The 22,120-nt window shown below is 39.4% G+C and overlaps 2 protein-coding genes across 5 annotated transcripts in view; one reads left to right on the top strand and one right to left on the bottom strand.

Annotated features, from left to right (window-relative positions):
• fbxw8 (F-box and WD repeat domain containing 8) overlaps positions 1-15,423 on the top strand; it is a 62,858-nt gene extending 47,435 nt beyond the window's left edge. Inside the window, exons 9-11 of the mRNA XM_061894271.1 lie at positions 5,727-5,900; positions 11,105-11,221; positions 14,997-15,423. Coding sequence (XP_061750255.1) covers positions 5,727-5,900; positions 11,105-11,221; positions 14,997-15,153 — 448 coding nt within the window. The 3' untranslated portion in view covers positions 15,154-15,423. The remainder of the gene's footprint in view (positions 1-5,726; positions 5,901-11,104; positions 11,222-14,996) is intronic.
• Positions 15,424-19,438: 4,015 nt separating this feature from the next.
• Positions 19,439-22,120, bottom strand: part of tesca (tescalcin a) — a 24,720-nt gene continuing 22,038 nt past the window's right edge. For all 4 annotated transcript variants that reach the window (XM_061894297.1, XM_061894312.1, XM_061894303.1 and 1 more), the window contains 2 exons: positions 19,954-20,001; positions 19,439-19,886 (listed from right to left, as the gene is read on the bottom strand). In XM_061894297.1, coding sequence (XP_061750281.1) covers positions 19,794-19,886; positions 19,954-20,001 — 141 coding nt within the window. In that variant the 3' untranslated portion in view covers positions 19,439-19,793. The remainder of the gene's footprint in view (positions 19,887-19,953; positions 20,002-22,120) is intronic.

The raw sequence follows: 22,120 nt of genomic DNA, 5'->3' as shown, positions 1-22,120 counted from the left end.
TGTTTTACCTTCTATAGTCCGTGTTTTACCTTTTATTTGTCTTTTACCTTCTATTTACCTTTGACTGTCTTTTACCTTGTTTTACCTTTTATATTCCTTGTTTTACCTTTTATTTGTCTTTTTTTACCTTCTATTTACCTCCTTTGACTGTCTTTTACCTTGTTTACCTTCTATATTCCTTGTTTTACCTTTTATTTTTCTTCTTTTACCTTCTATTTACCTCCTTTGACTGTCTTTTACCTTTTTACCTTCTATATTCCTTGTTTTACCTTTTATTTGTCTTCTTTTACCTTCTATTTACCTTCTTTGACTCTTTTACCTTGTTTTACCTTCTATATTCCTTGTTTTACCTTCTATATTCCTTGTTTTACCTTTTATTTGTCTTCTTTTACCTTCTATTTACCTTCTTTGACTCTTTTACCTTGTTTTACCTTCTATATTCCTTGTTTTACCTTCTATATTCCTTGTTTTACCTTTTATTTGTCTTCTTTTACCACCTATTTACCTTCTTTAACCTTCTTTTATCTTGTTTACCTTCTATATTCCTTGTTTTACCTTTTATTTGTCTTCTTTTACCTTCTATTAACCTTCTTTTACCTTGTTTTACCTTCTTTGACTGTCTTTTACCTTGTTTTACCTTCTATATTCCTTGTTTTACCTTTTATTTGTCTTCTTTTACCTTGTTTTACCTTCTATATTCCTTGTTTTACCTTTTATTTGTCTTCTTTTACCTTCTATTTACCTTTGACTGTCTTTTACCTTGTTTTACCTTCTATATTCCTTGTTTTACCTTTTATTTGTCTTCTTTTACCTTCTATTTACCTTCTTTGACTGTCTTTTACCTTGTTTTACCTTCTATATTCCTTGTTTTACCTTTTATTTGTCTTCTTTTACCTTGTTTTACCTTCTTTGACTGTCTTTTACCTTGTTTTACCTTCTATATTCCTTGTTTTACCTTTTATTTGTCTTCTTTCACCTTGTTTTACCTTCTTTGACTGTCTTTTACCTTGTTTTACCTTATATATTCCTTGTTTTACCTTTGATTTGTCTTCTTTTACCTTCTATTTACCTCCTTTGACTGTCTTTTACCTTGTTTTACCTTCTATATTCCTTGTTTTACCTTTTATTTGTCTTCTTTTACCTTCTATTTACCTTCTTTGACTGTGTTTTACCTTGTTTACCTTCTTTATTCCTTGTTTTACCTTTTATTTGTCTTATTTTACCTTCTATTTACCTTGTTAGACTGTGTTTTACCTTGTTTACCTTCTATATTCCTTGTTTTACCTTTTATTTGTCTTCTTTTACCTTGTTTTACCTTCTTTGACTGTCTTTTACCTTGTTTTACCTTATATATTCCTTGTTTTACCTTTGATTTGTCTTCTTTTACCTTCTATTTACCTTCTTTGACTGTCTTTTACTTTGTTTTACCTTCTATATTCCTTGTTTTACCTTTTATTTGTCTTCTTTTACCTTCTATTTACCTCCTTTGACTGTCTTTTACCTTGTTTTACCTTCTATATTCCTTGTTTTACCTTTTATTTGTCTTCTTTTACCTTCTGTTTACCTCCTTTGACTGTCTTTTACCTTGTTTTACCTTCTATATTCCTTGTTTTACCTTTTATTTGTCTTCTTTTACCTTCTATTTACCTTTTTTGACTGTGTTTTACCTTGTTTACCTTCTTTATTCCTTGTTTTACCTTTTATTTGTCTTATTTTACCTTCTATTTACCTTGTTAGACTGTGTTTTACCTTGTTTACCTTCTATATTCCTTGTTTTACCTTTTATTTGTCTTCTTTTCCCTTCTATTTACCTTCTTTGACTGTCTTTTACCTTGTTTTACCTTCTATATTCTGTGTTTTACCTTTTATTTGTCTTCTTTTACCTTCTATTTACCTTGTTTGACTGTGTTTTACCTTGTTTACCTTCTGTATTCCTTGTTTTACCTTTTATTTGTCTTCTTTTACCTTCTATTTACCTTCTTTAACCTTCTTTTACCTTGTTTACCTTCTATATTCCTTGTTTTACCTTTTATTTGTCTTCTTTTACCTTCCATTTACCTTCTTTGACTGTCTTTTACCTTGTTTTACCTTCTATATTCCTTGTTTTACCTTTTATTTGTCTTCTTTTACCTTTTATTTGTCTTCTTTTACCTTCTATTTACCTCCTTTGACTGTCTTTTACCTTGTTTTACCTTCTATATTCCTTGTTTTACCTTTTATTTGTCTTCTTTTACCTTCTATTTACCTCCTTTGCCTGGCTTTTACCTTGTTTTACCTTCTATATTCCTTGTTTTCCTTTTATTTGTCTTCTTTTACCTTCCATTTACCTTCTTTGACTGTCTTTTACCTTGTTTTACCTTCTATAGTCCGTGTTTTACCTTTTATTTGTCTTCTTTTAGCTTCTATTTACCTTCTTTGACTGTCTTTTACCTTGTTTTACCTTCTATATTCCTTGTTTTACCTTTTATTTGTCTTCTTTTACCTTCTATTTACCTTCTTTGACTCTTTCCTTGTTTTACCATCTATATTCCTTGTTTTACCTTTTATTTGTCTTCTTTTACCTTCTATTTACCTTCTTTAACCTTCTTTTATCTTGTTTACCTTCTATATTCCTTGTTTTACCTTTATTTGTCTTCTTTTACCTTCTATTAACCTTCTTTAACCGTCTTTTACCTTGTTTTACCTTCTATATTACTTGTTTTACCTTTTATTTGTCTTCTTTTACCTTCTATTTACCTTCTTTGACTGTCTTTTACCTTGTTTTACCTTCTATATTCCTTGTTTTACCTTTTATTTGTCTTCTTTTACCTTCTATTTACCTCCTTTGACTGTCTTTTACCTTGTTTTACCTTCTATATTCCTTGTTTTACCTTTTATTTGTCTTCTTTTACCTTCTATTTACCTTCTTTGACTGTCTTTTACCTTGTTTTACCTTCGATATTCCTTGTTTTACCTTTTATTTGTCTTCTTTTACCTTCTATTTACCTCCTTTGACTGTCTTTTACCTTGTTTACCTTCTATATTCTGTATTTTACCTTTTATTTGTCTTCTTTTACCTCCTATTTACCTCCTTTGACTGTCTTTTACCTTATTTTACCTTCTATATTCCTTGTTTTACCTTTGATTTGTCTTCTTTTACCTTCTATTTACCTTCTTTGACTGTCTTTTACCGTCTATATTCCTTGTTTTACCTTATATACTTTTCACCTTTTATTTTCGTTTTTTTATCTTCTATTTACCTTTTTTGACCATCTATTGCCTTATTTTGCTTTCTGTTTTCCTTTTTTATCTTCTATTTACCTTTTTTGACCATCTATTACCTTATTTTGCATTCTGTTTTCCTTGTTTTACCCTATTTTACTTTTTAGATCTTGTTTTACCTTATATATTTCTTCTATTGTGTTTTATTTACCTTCTTTGACCATCTTTTACCTTTTTTTATTCTTGTTTTACCTTCTATGTTCCTTCTTTTACCTTTTATATACATTTTATATATATATATATTATTTGAACTTTTATTTACTTTCTATATTCCTTATTTTTAAATTTTCCTTTACCTTTTATTTTGAATTCTTTTACCTTATTTTACCCTACATTTACAGTCTTTGACTGTCTTTTACCTTGTTCATTCTGTTTTTACCTTATATATTCCTTTTTTTTTTACCATTTATTGATCTTGTATTTACCTTCTTTAAACATGTTTTATCTTGTCTTACCTTCTATAGTCCTTCTTTTACCTTTTTAAACCTTGTATTACCTCATATATTCCTTGTATTACCTTTTATTTACCTTCCTTAACCATCATTTTCCTTTTTTTTAGTCTTATTTTATCCTTGTATGTTCCTTCCTTTACCTTTTGATATACCTTATTTTACCTCCGAGTTACCTTGCTGTGTATTGTTTTACCTTCTTGATAACTTTCTTTTAACTTCTATTCAAAAAATTTTTAAACCTTTTATTTACCTTATTTTACCTTCTATTAACTGGTTTTAATTTTTAGTTACTGTCTTTTATCTTTGATGTACTTCTTTTTTACTATATATATTTTTTCTTTTACCTTTTATTTACCTTGTTTTACTTTCTATTTTACTTTTTATTTGCCATCTTTTATCTTTCATTTACTTATTTTGCTTTATATATTCCCTATTTTACCTTTAATTGATCTTCTTTTACCTTCTTGTACCTTGTTTTATCTTGTTTAACCTTTTATAGTCCTTCTTTTACCTAATATTTTTTTCTTTTACCTTTTTAATCCTTGTTTTACTTCATATATTCCTTGTTTTACCTTTTATTTACCTTCCTTATCCATCATTTTCTTTTTTTTAAGTCTCATTTTATCTTCTATGTTCCTTCCTTAACGTTTGATTCACCTTATTTCACCTTCTAGTTACCTCGTTGTATCTTGTTTTACCTTCTATTTTCCTTCTTTTACCTTTTAAACCTTTTATTCTATGTATTCCATGTAACTTATTTTACTTTTTAATTACTATCTTTTATCTTTGATTTACTTCTTTTACTTTATATATTCCTTCTTTTTCCTTTTTTTTTTATACATTTTGCCTTGTATTTACCTTCTATTTAACTTACTTTACTTTTTATTTACCATCTTTTATCTTTGATTTACTTCTTTTACTTCAGACATTCCTTCTTTTACATTTTATTTACATTGTTTTGCCTTTTATTTACCTTCTGTTTAACTTACTTTCCTTTTCATTTACCATCTTTTATCTTTGATTTACTTCTTTTACTTTATTCATGCCTTCTTTTACATTTTATTTACATTATTTTGCCTTGTATTTACCGTCTATTTAACTTACTTTACTTTTTATTTACCATCTTTTATGTTTGATTTACTTATTTTACTTTATATATTCCTTCTATTACCTTCTACTTACCTTCCATTACTTTTATTTACCTTCTTTTACCTTCTATATAACTTATTTTGCTTTTTATTTACCATCTTTTATCTTTGATTTACTTCTTTTACTTTATAGATTCCTTGTATTACCTTCTACTTACCTTCCAATACTTTTTATTTACCTTCTTTTACCTTCTATATCACTTATTTTACTTTTTATTTACCACCTTTTATCTTTCAATTACTTATGTTACCTTATATGTTCCCTCTTTTACCTTCTACTTACCTTATTTGACCTTTTATTTACCTTATTTGACCACCCACATACCTTTTTTCCTCACCCACTTTCACCTTGTTTCTGTTATTTGACCTTTAATTCACTTCTATTACAATCTTTTACCGACTGTTGAACTTGTTTTACCTTATTTTATGCGGCCTGGATGTTTGTTTATTAGTCACACTCATGAAAGGATGATTTGAAGCAACAGAAGCTTTGATTTCTTGGATAAATGGTTGCTCCTAAAAGCTGCCTGATGGCGAGAGTGCAAGATGGAGTTTGGTGTCAGAGTTGATGGTGACATGATGAGCACTGCTGAATGCTGTTGTGTTTGTGCCAGGATGAATGGATGAATGGCGTCTTTCACACTCGGAATGCTCTGCCTCCGCAGCACGATGTCGCTTCGCTGCGGCTGAATGACGCTCTTTGTGCGCCTTCTGATGGGATCTAGTCGCCAGGATTGAAACATGAAGCCTGAAAGTGACAGAACAAAGGAGTGTGTTCCACTCCAGGCCTGCAGGGGCACTAGTGAGCAGAACAGAGGAAACAAGGACGGGGGAATGCAAATAACTCATGGTTGTGTCTCGTCAGAGTGCGGGTGTTTGACCTGAGAACCTGCTCCTCCGTCACCTCGCTGTACGCACACCACCTGGGCGTCACCTGCCTGCAGATGGACGACTGGAAGATGGTCAGTGGCGGCGGCGAGGGTTTGGTGTGTGTGTGGGACATGAGGATGGCCAGCAAGCTGTGGGAGATGCACAACAGGTGATTGCATTCTTCCAACAACACAAATACACCTTCTTCCACGCCCCGTCAACAACACAAATACACCTTCTTCTACGCCCCGTCAACAACACAAATACACCTTTTTCCACGCCCCGTCAACAACACAAATACACCTTCTTCCACGCCCCGTCAACAACACAAATACACCTTCTTCCACACCCTATCAACAACACAAATACACCTTTTTCCACGCCCCGTCAACAACACAAATACACCTTCTTCCACGCCCCGTCAACAACACAAATACACCTTCTTCCACGCCCCGTCAACAACACAAATACACCTTTTCCACGCCCCGTCAACAACACAAATACACCTTCTTCCACGCCCCGTCAACAACACAAATACACCTTCTTCCACGCCCCGTCAACAACACAAATACACCTTCTTCCACGCCCCGTCAACAACACAAATACACCTTCTTCCACGCCCCGTCAACAACACAAACACACTTTCTTCCACGTCCCATCAACAACACAAATACATCTTCTTCCACGCCCCGTCAACAACACAAATACACCTTCTTCCACGCCCCGTCAACAACACAAACACACCTTCTTCCACGCCCCGTCAACCACAAAAATACACCTTCTTCCACGCCCCGTCAACAACACAAATACACCTTCTTCCACGCCCAGTCAACAACACAAATACACCTTCTTCCACGCCCCGTCAACAACACAAATACACCTTCATCCACGCCCCATCAACAACACAAATACACCTTCTTCCACGCCCCGTCAACAACACAAATACACCTTCCACGCCCCGTCAACAACACAAATACACCTTCTTCCACGCCCCGTCAACAACACAAATACACCTTCTTCCACGCCCCGTCAACAACACAAATACACCTTCTTCCACGCCCCGTCAACAACACAAATACACCTTCTTCCACGCCCCGTCAACAACACAAATACACCTTCTTCCACGCCCCGTCAACAACACAAATACACCTTCTTCCACGCCCCGTCAACAACACAAATACACCTTCCACGCCCCGTCAACAACACAAATACACCTTCTTCCACGCCCCGTCAACAACACAAATACACCTTCTTGGACGCCCCGTCAACAACACAAATACACCTTCTTCCACGCCCCGTCAACAGCACAAATACACCTTCTTCCACGCCCCGTCAACAACACAAATACACCTTCTTCCACGCCCCGTCAACAACACAAATACACCTTCTTCCACGCCCCGTCAACAACACAAATACACCTTCTTCCACGCCCCGTCAACAACACAAATACACCTTCTTCCACGCCCCGTCAACAACACAAATACACCTTCCACGCCCCGTCAACAACACAAATACACCTTCTTCCACGCCCCGTCAACAACACAAATACACCTTCTTGGACGCCCCGTCAACAACACAAATACACCTTCTTCCACGCCCCGTCAACAGCACAAATACACCTTCTTCCACGCCCCGTCAACAACACAAATACACCTTCTTCCACGCCCCGTCAACAACACAAATACACCTTCTTCCACGCCCCGTCAACAACACAAATACACCTTCTTCCACGCCCCGTCAACAACACAAATACACCTTCTTCCACGCCCCGTCAACAACACAAATACACCTTCTTCCACGCCCCGTCAACAACACAAATACACCTTCTTGGACGCCACGTCAACAACACAAATACACCTTCTTCCACGCCCCGTCAACAACACAAATACACCTTCTTCCACGCCACGTCAACAACACAAATACACCTTCTTCCACGCCCCGTCAACATCACAAATACACCTTCTTCCACGCCCCGTCAACAACACAAATACACCTTCTTCCACGCCCCGTCAACAACACAAATACACCTTCTTCCACGCCCCGTCAACAGCACAAATACACCTTCTTCCACGCCCCGTCAACAACACAAATACACCTTCTTGGACGCCACGTCAACAACACAAATACACCTTCTTCCACGCCCCGTCAACAACACAAATACACCTTCTTCCACGCCACGTCAACAACACAAATACACCTTCTTCCACGCCCCGTCAACAGCACAAATACACCTTCTTCCACGCCCCGTCAACAACACAAATACACCTTCTTCCACGCCCCGTCAACAGCACAAATACACCTTCTTCCACGCCCCGTCAACAACACAAATACACCTTCTTCCACGCCCCGTCAACAACACAAATACACCTTCTTCCACGCCCCGTCAACAACACAAACACACCTTCTTCCACGCCCCGTCAACAACACAAATACACCTTCTTCCACGCCCCGTCAACAACACAAATACACCTTCTTCCACGCCCCGTCAACAACACAAATACACCTTCTTCCACGCCCCGTCAACAACACAAATACACCTTCTTCCACGCCCCGTCAACAACACAAATACACCTTCTTCCACGCCCCGTCAACAACACAAATACACCTTCTTCCACGCCCCGTCAACAACACAAATACACCTTCTTCCACGCCCCGTCAACAACACAAATACACCTTCTTCCACACCCCGTCAACAACACAAATACACCTTCTTCCACGCCCCGTCAACAACACAAATACACCTTCTTCCACGCCCCGTCAACAACACAAATACACCTTCTTCCACGCCCCGTCAACAACACAAATACACCTTCTTCCACGCCCCGTCAACAACACAAATACACCTTCTTCCACGCCTCGTCAACAACACAAATACACCTTCTTCCACGCCCCGTCAACAACACAAATACACCTTCTTCCACGCCCCGTCAACAACACAAATACACCTTTTCCACGCCCCGTCAACAACACAAATACACCTTCTTCCACACCCCGTCAACAACACAAATACACCTTCTTCCACGCCCCGTCAACAACACAAATACACCTTCTTCCACGCCCCGTCAACAACACAAATACACCTTCTTCCACGCCCCGTCAACAATACAAATACACCTTCTTCCACGCCCCGTCAACAACACAAATACACCTTCTTCCACGCCCCGTCAACAACACAAACACACCTTCTTCCACGCCCCGTCAACAACACAAATACACCTTCTTCCACGCCCCGTCAACAACACAAATACACCTACTTCCACGCCCCGTCAACAACACAAATACACCTTCTTCCACGCCCCGTCAACAACACAAATACACCTTCTTCCACGCCCCGTCAACAACACAAATACACCTTCTTCCACGCCCCGTCAACAACACAAATACACCTTCTTCCACGCCCCGTCAACAACACAAATACACCTTCTTCCACGCCCCGTCAACAACACAAATACACCTTCTTCCACGCCCCGTCAACAACACAAATACACCTTCTTCCACGCCCCGTCAACAACACAAATACACCTTCTTCCACGCCCCGTCAACAACACAAGTACACCTACTTCCACGCCCCGTCAACAACACAAATACACCTTCTTCCACGCCCCGTCAACAACACAAATACACCTTCTTCCACGCCCCGTCAACAACACAAATACACCTTCTTCCACGCCCCGTCAACAACACAAATACACCTTCTTCCACGCCCCGTCAACAGCACAAATACACCTTCTTCCACGCCCCGTCAACAACACAAATACACCTTCTTGGACGCCACGTCAACAACACAAATACACCTTCTTCCACGCCCCGTCAACAACACAAATACACCTTCTTCCACGCCACGTCAACAACACAAATACACCTTCTTCCACGCCCCGTCAACAGCACAAATACACCTTCTTCCACGCCCCGTCAACAACACAAATACACCTTCTTCCACGCCCCGTCAACAGCACAAATACACCTTCTTCCACGCCCCGTCAACAACACAAATACACCTTCTTCCACGCCCCGTCAACAACACAAATACACCTTCTTCCACGCCCCGTCAACAACACAAACACACCTTCTTCCACGCCCCGTCAACAACACAAATACACCTTCTTCCACGCCCCGTCAACAACACAAATACACCTTCTTCCACGCCCCGTCAACAACACAAATACACCTTCTTCCACGCCCCGTCAACAACACAAATACACCTTCTTCCACGCCCCGTCAACAACACAAATACACCTTCTTCCACGCCCCGTCAACAACACAAATACACCTTCTTCCACGCCCCGTCAACAACACAAATACACCTTCTTCCACGCCCCGTCAACAACACAAATACACCTTCTTCCACACCCCGTCAACAACACAAATACACCTTCTTCCACGCCCCGTCAACAACACAAATACACCTTCTTCCACGCCCCGTCAACAACACAAATACACCTTCTTCCACGCCCCGTCAACAACACAAATACACCTTCTTCCACGCCCCGTCAACAACACAAATACACCTTCTTCCACGCCTCGTCAACAACACAAATACACCTTCTTCCACGCCCCGTCAACAACACAAATACACCTTCTTCCACGCCCCGTCAACAACACAAATACACCTTTTCCACGCCCCGTCAACAACACAAATACACCTTCTTCCACACCCCGTCAACAACACAAATACACCTTCTTCCACGCCCCGTCAACAACACAAATACACCTTCTTCCACGCCCCGTCAACAACACAAATACACCTTCTTCCACGCCCCGTCAACAATACAAATACACCTTCTTCCACGCCCCGTCAACAACACAAATACACCTTCTTCCACGCCCCGTCAACAACACAAACACACCTTCTTCCACGCCCCGTCAACAACACAAATACACCTTCTTCCACGCCCCGTCAACAACACAAATACACCTACTTCCACGCCCCGTCAACAACACAAATACACCTTCTTCCACGCCCCGTCAACAACACAAATACACCTTCTTCCACGCCCCGTCAACAACACAAATACACCTTCTTCCACGCCCCGTCAACAACACAAATACACCTTCTTCCACGCCCCGTCAACAACACAAATACACCTTCTTCCACGCCCCGTCAACAACACAAATACACCTTCTTCCACGCCCCGTCAACAACACAAATACACCTTCTTCCACGCCCCGTCAACAACACAAATACACCTTCTTCCACGCCCCGTCAACAACACAAGTACACCTACTTCCACGCCCCGTCAACAACACAAATACACCTTCTTCCACGCCCCGTCAACAACACAAGTACACCTACTTCCACGCCCCGTCAACAACACAAATACACCTTCTTCCACGCCCCGTCAACAACACAAACAAACAACCTCTTCTGTGCAGACACCCGGTGAGACATGTGCGCTTCAACACCGGCACTCTGCTCACCGCCAACATCCCAGACGACAAGACGCCGAGGGGGGCGTGCATCACCGACGACGACCTCACCGCACACCGCAGGTACCACCACCCACACACTCCCACTCTCAGCTACGTCTACAAACCCCGTTTCCATATGAGTTGGGAAATTGTGTTAAATATAAACAGAATACAACGATTTGCAAATCCTTTCCAACCCATATTCAGTTGAATATGCTACAAAGACAACATATTTGATGTTCAAACTCATAAACTTTTTTTTTTTTGTGCAAATAATAATTAACTTTAGAATTTCATGGCTGCAACACGTGCCAAAGTAGTTGGGAAAGGGCATGTTCACCACTGTATTACATCACCTTTTCTTTTAACAACACTCAATAAACGTTTGGGAACCGAGGAAACTAATTGTTGAAGCTTTGAAAGTGGAATTCTTTCCCATTCTTGTTTTATGTAGAGCTTCAGTCCTTCAACAGTCCCGGGTCTCCGCTGTCCTATTTTACGCTTCATAATGCACCACACATTTTCGACGGGAGACAGGTCTGGACTGCAGGAAAGTACCCGCACTCTTTTACTACCAAGTCACCCTGTTGTAACACGTGGCTTGGCATTGTCTTGCTGAAATAAGCAGGGGTGTCCATGGGTGACAACATATGTTGCTCCAAAACCTGTATGGACCATTCAGTATTAATGGTGCCTTCACAGATGTGTAAGTTACCCATGCCTTGAGCACTAATACACCCCCATACCATCACACATGCTGGCTTTTCAACTTTGCGCCTAGAACAATCCGGAGGGTTATTTTCCTCTTAGTTCCGGAGGACACCACGTCCACAGTTTCCAAATATAATTTGAATCGTGGGCTCGTCGGACCACAGAACACTTTTCCACTTTGCATCAGTCCATCTTAGGTGAGCTCAGGCCCAGAGAAGCTGGCGGCGTTTCTGGGTGTTGTTGATAAATGGCTTTCGCTTTGCATAGTAGAGTTTTAACTTGCATTTACAGAGGGACGGCGTGGCGCAGTGGGAGAGTGGCCGTGCGCAACCCGAGGGTCCCTGGTTCAAATCCCACCTAGTACCAACCTCGTCACGTCCGTTGTGTCCTGAGCAAGACACTTCACCCTTGCTCCTGATGGGTGCTGGTTGGCGCCTTGCATGGCAGCTCCCTCCATCAGTGTGTGAATGTGTGTGTGAATGGGTAAATGTGGAAGTAGTGTCAAAGCGCTTTGAGTACCTTGAAGGTAGAAAAGCGCTATACAAGTACAACCCATTTATGTAGCGACCAACTGTAGTTACTGACAGTGGTTTTATGAAGTGTTCCTGAGCCCATGTGGTGATATCCTTTACACACTGATGTCGGTTTTTGATGCAGTACCGCCTGAGGGATCAAAGGTCCGTGATATCATCGCTTACGTGCAGTGATTTCTCCAGATTCTCTGAACATTTTGATGATTTTACGGACCGTAGATGGTAAAATCCCTAAATTCCTTGCAATAGCTGGTTGAGAAATGTTGTTCTAAAACTGTTCGACAATTTGCTTACAAATTGGTGACCCTCGCCCCATCCTTGTTTGTGAATGACTTAGCATTTCATGGAAGCTGCTTTTATAGCCAATCACGGCACCCACCTGTTCCCAATTAGCCTGCACACCTGTGGGATGTTCCAGTGTTTGATGAGCATTCCTCAACTTTTTCAGTATTCATTGCCACCTTTTCCAACTTTTTTGTCACGTGTTGCTGGCATCAAATTCTAAAGTTAATGATTATTTGCAACAACAAAAAAAAAGTTTATGAGTTTGAACATCAAATATGTTGTCTTTGTAGCATATTCAACTGAATATGGCTTGAAAAGGATTTGCAAATCATTGTATTCTGTTTATATTTACATCTAACACAATTTCCCAACTCATATGGAAACAGGGGTTTGCAGAACTACGGCATCAAAAGAGGGACAACATCCATCATGTGCATGAAAGCACATCTGACCTTCTATATTTCTTGTTTCACCTTTTATTTATCTTCTCTTAACCTTCTATTTACTTTCTGTATTTCTTTTTTTCCTTTTTATTTTATCTTTTATATCTTGTTTTACCTTCAACATTCCATCTTTTACCTTTTATTTCCCTTCTTTTACCATATTTGACCTTTTTTAATCTTGTTTTATCTTCTATTTTTTCCTTCTTTTTCCTTGTATTTACCTTCTTTTACCATATTCTAACTTTTTTAATCTTGTTTTACCTTCAACATTCCATCTTTTACCTTTTATTTCCCTTCTTTTACCATATTTGACCTTTTTTAATCTTGTTTTATCTTCTATTTTTTCCTTCTTTTTCCTTGTATTTACCTTCTTTTACCATATTCTAACTTTTTTAATCTTGTTTTACCTTCAACATTCCATCTTTTACCTTTTATTTACCTTCTTTTACCATATTTGACCTTTTTTAATCTTGTTTTATTTTCTATTTTTCCCTTCTTTTTCCTTTTGTTTACCTTCTTTTACCATATTTGACTTTTTCTAATCTTGTTTTATCTTCTAGTTTTCCTTTTTTTTCCTTTTATTTACCTTCTTTTACCATATTCTACCTTTTTTAATCTTGTTTTACCTTCAACATTCCATCTTTTACCTTTTATTTCCCTTCTTTTACCATATTTGACCTTTTTTTAATTTTGTTTTATCTTCTATTTTTCCTTTTTTATTTCATTTTATTTCCTTTCTTTTACCATATTTGACCTTTTTTAATCTTGTTTTATCTTCTATATTTCCTTCTTTTTCCTTTTATTTACCTTCTTTTTCCTATTATTTACCTTCTTTTACTATATTCTACCTTTTTTAATCTTGTTTTACCTTCAACATTCCATCTTTTACCTTTTATTTCCCTTCTTTTACCATATTTGACCTTTTTAAATTTTGTTTTATCTTCTATTTTTCCTTTTTTTTTCATTTTATTTACCATCTTTTACCATATTTTACCTTTTTTAATCTTGTTTTATCTTCTATATTTCCTTCTTTTTCCTTTTATTTACCTTCTTTTACCATATTCTACCTTTTAATCTTGTTTTACCTTCAACATTCCATCTTTTACCTTTTATTTACCTTCTTTTACCATATTCTACCTTTTTTAATCTTGTTTTACCTTCAACATTCCATCTTTTACCTTTTATTTCCTTTCTTTTACCATATTTGACCTTTTTTAATCTTGTTTTATCTTCTATATTTCCTTCTTTTTCCTTTTATTTACCTTCTTTTTCCTATTATTTACCTTCTTTTACTATATTCTACCTTTTTTAATCTTGTTTTACCTTCAACATTCCATCTTTTACCTTTTATTTCCCTTCTTTTACCATATTTGACCTTTTTAAATTTTGTTTTATCTTCTATTTTTCCTTTTTTTTTCATTTTATTTACCATCTTTTACCATATTTTACCTTTTTTAATCTTGTTTTATCTTCTATTTTTCCTTCTTTTTCCTTTTATTTACCTTCTTTTACCATATATGACCTTTTTTAATCTTGTTTTATCTTCTATTTTTCCTTCTCTTTCCTTTTATTTACCTTCCTTTACCATATTTTACCTTCTTTTACCATATTTTACCTTTTTTAATCTTCTTTGACATTCTTTTCTTTTGTTTTACCTTCTTTATTCTTTCTTATACTTTTTATGTATCTTCTTTGACCTTCTATTTTGTTCCTTTTTCCATTTTCTACTTTTTTTAAATCCTGTTTTGCGCCAGTCTTTCACTTCCACGTGCGACCTTCAGGCACCGAGCTGTGTGCTCCAGGTGCCTGGCAGATGCCACAGGTGGCGCTGTAACCATGTGGCAGATGCCTCAGGTGGCGCTGTAACCGTGTTTGTCCCGGCAGGCAGCGAGGAGTGGTGTGCCACTACGACTTCTCGGAGGACAGCGGCGCCCGCGAGCAGCAACAGAGCGTGCTGGCCATCTGCAGGTCTGACTACGCGGGCTCCCACGGCTACAACTACAACATCGGCCTGGCCGTGCCCTACGACCGAGTGAGGTGAGCGTTCCCATCATGCATCTGGACACGCCGCCGCTAAAAACTCACTTTCTTTGCGTTTTAAATATCACTTGGAAGAACAAGCTACAAAAAGGACTTATTTGGATAAAAAAAAACCCGCAGTACATGGAATTATGTGGACATTGTTTTGAGCACAAGATGGTGGTAAGTCAGTCACATGGCATCTGTACTGGTTGTCAGAAAGGTGACTCTTCCAACTATTCAACATTCAATTACGCTTCATTCTTAGGGTCAATAAAACTTTCAAAACTGATTATTACTTTTATGTGTTTTCATAATCTTTTCCCATCAACATACACTTATTATAACCTACTTGCTCTATTCCTTTTCAATTATTATTATTAGTATTGGTATGACGTATCGTGGTATGACGTATCGTGCTAAGACGTATCGTGGTAAGACGTATCGTGGTAAGACGCATCGTGGTGTGACGCATCGTGGTATGACGTATCTTGCTAAGATGTATCGTGGTAAGACGCATCGTGGTATGACGTATCTTGCTAAGATGTATCATGGTAAGACGCATCGTGGTATGACATATCGTGCTATGACATAACGTGGTATGATGTATGGTGGTATGATGTATCGTGCTAAGACGCATCATGGTATGACGTATCGTGCTAAGACGTATCGTGGTATGATGTATCATGGTATGACATAACGTAGTATGATGTATCATGGTATGACGTATCGTGCTAAGACGCATCGTGGTATGACGTATCGTGGTATGACCCGCTCTCAAACAATGGTAAATAAAAACTATGCTGATGACGTATCGTGCTATGACATAACGTGGTATGATGTATCATGGTATGACACATCGTGGTATGACGTATCGTGCTAAGACGCATCGTGGTATGATGTATCATGGTATGACATAACGTAGTATGATGTATCATGGTATGACGTATCGTGCTAAGACGCATCGTGGTATGACGTATCGTGGTATGACCCGCTCTCAAACAATGGTAAATAAAAACTATGCTGATGACGTATCGTGCTATGACATAACGTGGTATGATGTATCGTGCTAAGACGCATCGTGGTATGATGTATCATGGTATGACATAACGTAGTATGATGTATCATGGTATGACGTATCATGCTAAGACGCATCGTGGTATGATGTATCGTGGTATGATGTATCGTGGTATGACGTATCGTGGTAAGACGTATCGTGCTAAGACGTATCGTGCTAAGACGCATCATGGTATGACGTATCGTGGTATGATGTATCATGGTATGACATAACGTAGTATGATGTATCATGGTATGACGTATCGTGCTAAGACGCATCGTGGTATGACGTATCGTGGTATGACCCGCTCTCAAACAATGGTAAATAAAAACTATGCTGATGACGTATCGTGCTATGACATAACGTGGTATGATGTATCATGGTATGACACATCGTGGTATGACGTATCGTGCTAAGACGCATCGTGGTATGATGTATCATGGTATGACATAACGTAGTATGATGTATCATGGTATGACGTATCGTGCTAAGACGCATCGTGGTATGACGTATCGTGGTATGACCCGCTCTCAAACAATGGTAAATAAAAACTATGCTGATGACGTATCGTGCTATGACATAACGTGGTATGATGTATCATGGTATGACACATCGTGGTATGACGTATCGTGCTAAGACGCATCGTGGTATGATGTATCATGGTATGACATAACGTAGTATGATGTATCATGGTATGACGTATCGTGCTAAGACGCATCGTGGTATGACGTATCATGCTAAGACGCATCGTGGTATGATGTATCGTGGTATGATGTATCGTGGTATGACGTATCGTGGTAAGACGTATCGTGGTAAGACGTATCGTGCTAAGACGCATCGTGGTATGACGTATCTTGCTAAGATGTATCGTGCTAAGACGTATCGTGGTAAGACGTATCGTGCTAAGACGCATCGTGGTATGACGTATCTTGCTAAGATGTATCGTGCTAAAACGTATCATGGTAAGACGCATCGTGGTATGACATATTATGCTATGACATAACGTGGTATGATGTATCGTGCTAAGACGCATCATGGTATGACGTATCGTGGTATGACGTATCGTGGTATGATGTATCATGGTATGACATAACGTAGTATGATGTATCATGGTATGACGTATCATGCTAAGACGCATCGTGGTATGATGTATCGTGGTATGATGTATCGTGGTATGACGTATCGTGGTATGACGTATCGTGGTAAGACGTATCGTGCTAAGACGCATCATGGTATGACGTATCGTGGTATGACGTATCGTGGTATGATGTATCATGGTATGACATAACGTAGTATGATGTATCATGGTATGACGTATCGTGCTAAGACGCATCGTGGTATGACGTATCGTGGTATGACCCGCTCTCAAACAATGGTAAATAAAAACTATGCTGATGACGTATCGTGCTATGACATAACGTGGTATGATGTATCATGGTATGACACATCGTGGTATGACGTATCGTGCTAAGACGCATCGTGGTATGATGTATCATGGTATGACATAACGTAGTATGATGTATCATGGTATGACGTATCGTGCTAAGACGCATCGTGGTATGACGTATCATGCTAAGACGCATCGTGGTATGATGTATCGTGGTATGATGTATCGTGGTATGACGTATCGTGGTAAGACGTATCGTGGTAAGACGTATCTTGCTAAGATGTATCGTGCTAAGACGTATCGTGGTAAGACGTATCGTGCTAAGACGCATCGTGGTATGACGTATCTTGCTAAGATGTATCGTGGTAAGACGTATCATGGTAAGACGCATCGTGGTATGACATATTATGCTATGACATAACGTGGTATGATGTATCGTGCTAAGACGCATCATGGTATGACGTATCGTGGTATGACGTATCGTGGTATGATGTATCATGGTATGACATAACGTAGTATGATGTATCATGGTATGACGTATCGTGCTAAGACGCATCGTGGTATGACGTATCGTGGTATGATGTATCGTAGTATGACGTATCATGGTATGACGTATCGTGCAAAGACGCATCGTGGTATGACGTATCGTGGTATGACGTATCGTGGTATGATGTATCATGGTATGACATAACGTAGTATGATGTATCGTGCTAAGACGTATCGTGCTAAGACGCATCGTGGTATGATGTATCGTGGTATGATGTATCGTGGTATGACGTATCGTGCTAAGACGCATCATGCTAAGACGCATCGTGGTATGACGTATCGTGCTAAGACGCACCGTGGTATGATGTATCGTGCTAAGACGCATCGTGGTATGACTTATCGTGCTAAGACGTATCGTGCTAAGACGCATCGTGGTATGACGTATCTTGCTAAGATGTATCGTGGTATGACGTATCATGGTAAGACGCATCGTGGTATGACGTATCGTGCTAAGACGTATCGTGCTAAGACGTATCGTGGTATGACATATGGTATGACGTATCATGGTATGACATATCGTGCTAAGACGTATCGTGGTATGATGAATCGTGGCATGACGAATCGTGGTATGACGAATCGTGGTATGACGAATCGTGGTATGACGCATCGTGGTATGACATATCGTGCTAAGATGTATCGTGGTATGACGTATCGTGGTATGACGTATCATGGTATGACATATCGTGCTAAGATGTATCGTGCTATGACGTATCGTGGTATGACATATCGTGCTAAGATGTATCGTGCTATGACGTATCGTGCTATGATGTATCTTGCTATGATGTATCGTGCTATGACTTATCGTGCTATGATGTATCGTGCTATGATGTATCTTGCTATGATGTATCGTGGTATGACTTATCGTGCTATGATGTATCGTGGTATGATGTATCGTGCTATGATGTATCGTGCTATGATGTATCGTGCTATGATGTATCGTGCTATGATGTATCGTGCTATGATGTATCGTGCTATGATGTATCGTGCTATGACGTATCGTGCTATGATGTATCGTGCTATGATGTATCGTGCTATGATGTATCGTGCTATGATGTATCGTGCTATGATGTATCGTGCTATGATGTATCGTGCTATGATGTATCGTGCTATGATGTATCGTGCTATGATGTATCGTGGTATGACGTATCTTGCTACGTCAATTGTACAAAATAAGAATCACGATTGGAATGTGAATAAAGTTTTGTCCAGCACACCAACTCAGTAAATGTGCTGCCACATTTCAGGAGTAAATGACAATAATAAACATATGTTTCATGTCCCCTAAGATTGTTGCTGTAAATAAAGACAATAATGACATTTTTTTTGTAGTCCCCTTTATTTAGAAAATACACTTTGGTACCGGTACCAAAATATTGGTATGGTTAGAACCCCACAACATACCAAGTGACATCAATGCATACTTGCTCAGGAACGTAAGACAACAAAACAAAACAAGTGGACAGCACAGTTATTATTATTATTATTATTATTATTGTTATTATTATTATTATTAGCTCACTCTTTAAGTGAAACATTTAATTATAAACAAATCAACTTTTTTAACATGAACACAGACAAAAGTAGCACAAAGTAGTCCATGGTGTTCTCTTCATATCACTACTTAGATGGAAGTCTATAAAAAAGGCTATATATCAAAATGCAGTGCAGGACTTTAAGAGGTGGACTTGCCGCAGTGCATGGTGGTGGTGTCCACGTCCAGGAAGCGGATGTGCATCCTGGTCTCCATCTCCAGACCTTTGAGGATCTGGGAGCCACAAAGACACTTCAGAACACTTGAGAAAACTTTCTTTACAACCAAAACTAGATCTGACCTGCTCGAAATGCTCAAAGGTGATCCCTTCGTAGAAGTCGTCCGGCGCCTGAAAAAAAATCAAGAAAAACTGTGGATTATTTTTTTTGCTGTGGAAATTATGTCCACAGCTTTGACCTTTCTGTCCAAAATGATCCCATTTACTGTAAAAAAAATAAAACAGGCTTTGCTACACATCTTAAAATGGACAAACTAGGACGCCTTAAGTTTGATGGCATTGTGTTTCTTTAGCGAAAATGCTAACCTAGCATGATGTCGTCGTTAAAATTGATATCGATATCGGTCCGATATCGTATCAGATTATATCGACTTTCATCTCCGATATATAAGCCCTCCGATACAAAATTGTATATCAGTCAAGTGGTTTACAAAAGGTAAACATGCTAGGCTACAGGCTTCCAGGAGCTAGCAGCTACACAGCAGCTAAGCACACAATAGCATGCAGGCTTTGCTACACATCTTAAAATGAACAAACTAAAGCTCCACCACCTGTCTTGTCTATTAGCTACAAACATGGACGCCTTAAGTTTGATCGTGTTGTGTTTCATTAGCTTAAATGCTAACCTAGCATGACTTTTCTGTTAAAATTGATATCGATATCGGTCCGATATTGTATCAGATTGTATCGACTTGCATCTCTGATATATAAGCCCTCCGATACAAGCTTGTATATCAGTCAAGTGGTTTACAAAAGGTAAACGTGCTAGGCTACAGGCTTCCAGGAGCTAGCAGCTACACAGCGGCTAAGCACACAATAGCATGCAGGCTTTCCTACACATCTTAAAATGAACAAACTAAAGCTCCACCACCTGTCTTGTCTATTAGCTACAAACATGGACGCCTTAAATTTAAATGCATTGTGTTTCTTCAGCGAAAATGCTAACCTAGCATGACTTCGCTGTTAAAATTGATATCGATATCGGTCCGATATCGTATCGGATTGTATCGACTTGCATCTCCGATATATAAGCCCTCCGATACAAGCTTGTATATCAGTCAAGTGGTTTACAAAAGGTAAACATGCTAGGCTACAGGCCTCCAGGGGCTAGCAGCTACACAGCAGCTAAGCACACAATAGCATGCAGGCTTTGCTACACATCTTAAAATGAACAAACTAGAGCTCCACCACCTGTCTTGTCTATTAGCTACAAACATGGACGCCTTAAGTTTGATTGTGTTGTGTTTCTTTAGCTTAAATGCTAACCTAGCATGACGTCGCTGTTAAAATTGATATCGATATCGGTCCGATATTGTATCAGATTGTATCGACTTGCATCTCTGATATATAAGCCCTCCGATACAAGCTTGTATATCAGTCAAGTTGTTTACAAAAGGTAAACATGCTAGGCTACAGGCTTCCAGGAGCTAGCAGCTACACAGCAGCTAAGCACACAATAGCATGCAGGCTTTGCTACACATCTTAAAATGACGACTTGAGCTCCGACACCTGTCTGTCAGTTGGCTACAAACATGGACGCCTTAAGTTTAAACGCATTGTGTTTCTTCAGAGAAAATGCTAACCTAGCATGACGTCGCTGTTAATATTTATATCGATATCGGTCTGATATCGTATCAGATTGTATCGACTTGCATCTCCGATATATAAGCCCTCCGATACAAGCTTGTATATCAGTCAAGTGGTTTACAAAAGGTAAACATGTTAGGCTACAGGCTTCCAGGAGCTAGCAGCTACACAGCAGCTAAGCACACAATAGCATGCAGGCTTTGCTACACATCTTAAAATTAAACCTTGAGCTCCGACACCTGTCTTGTCTATTAGCTACAAACATGGATGCCTTAAATTTAAACGCATTGTGTTTATTCAGCGAAAATGCTAACCTAGCATGATGTTGCTGTTAAAATTGATATTGATATCGGTCTGATATTGTATCAGATTGTATCGACTTGCATCTCCGATATATAAGCCCTCCGATACAAGCTTGTATATCAGTCAAGTGGTTTACAAAAGGTAAACATGCTAGGCTACAGGCCTCCAGGGGCTAGCAGCTACACAGCAGCTAAGCACACAATAGCATGCAGGCTTTGCTACACATCTTAAAATGAACAAACTAGAGCTCCACCACCTGTCTTGTCTATTAGCTACAAACATGGACGCCTTAAGTTTGATTGTGTTGTGTTTCTTTAGCTTAAATGCTAACCTAGCATGA

This window comes from Nerophis ophidion, linkage group LG01 (genome assembly GCF_033978795.1).
Source record: "Nerophis ophidion isolate RoL-2023_Sa linkage group LG01, RoL_Noph_v1.0, whole genome shotgun sequence".
In the NCBI taxonomy this organism is placed as follows: domain Eukaryota; kingdom Metazoa; phylum Chordata; class Actinopteri; order Syngnathiformes; family Syngnathidae; genus Nerophis; species Nerophis ophidion.
The sequence above is the reverse complement of the archived record's forward strand: the minus strand, read 5'-3'. Positions and strand labels throughout refer to the sequence as shown.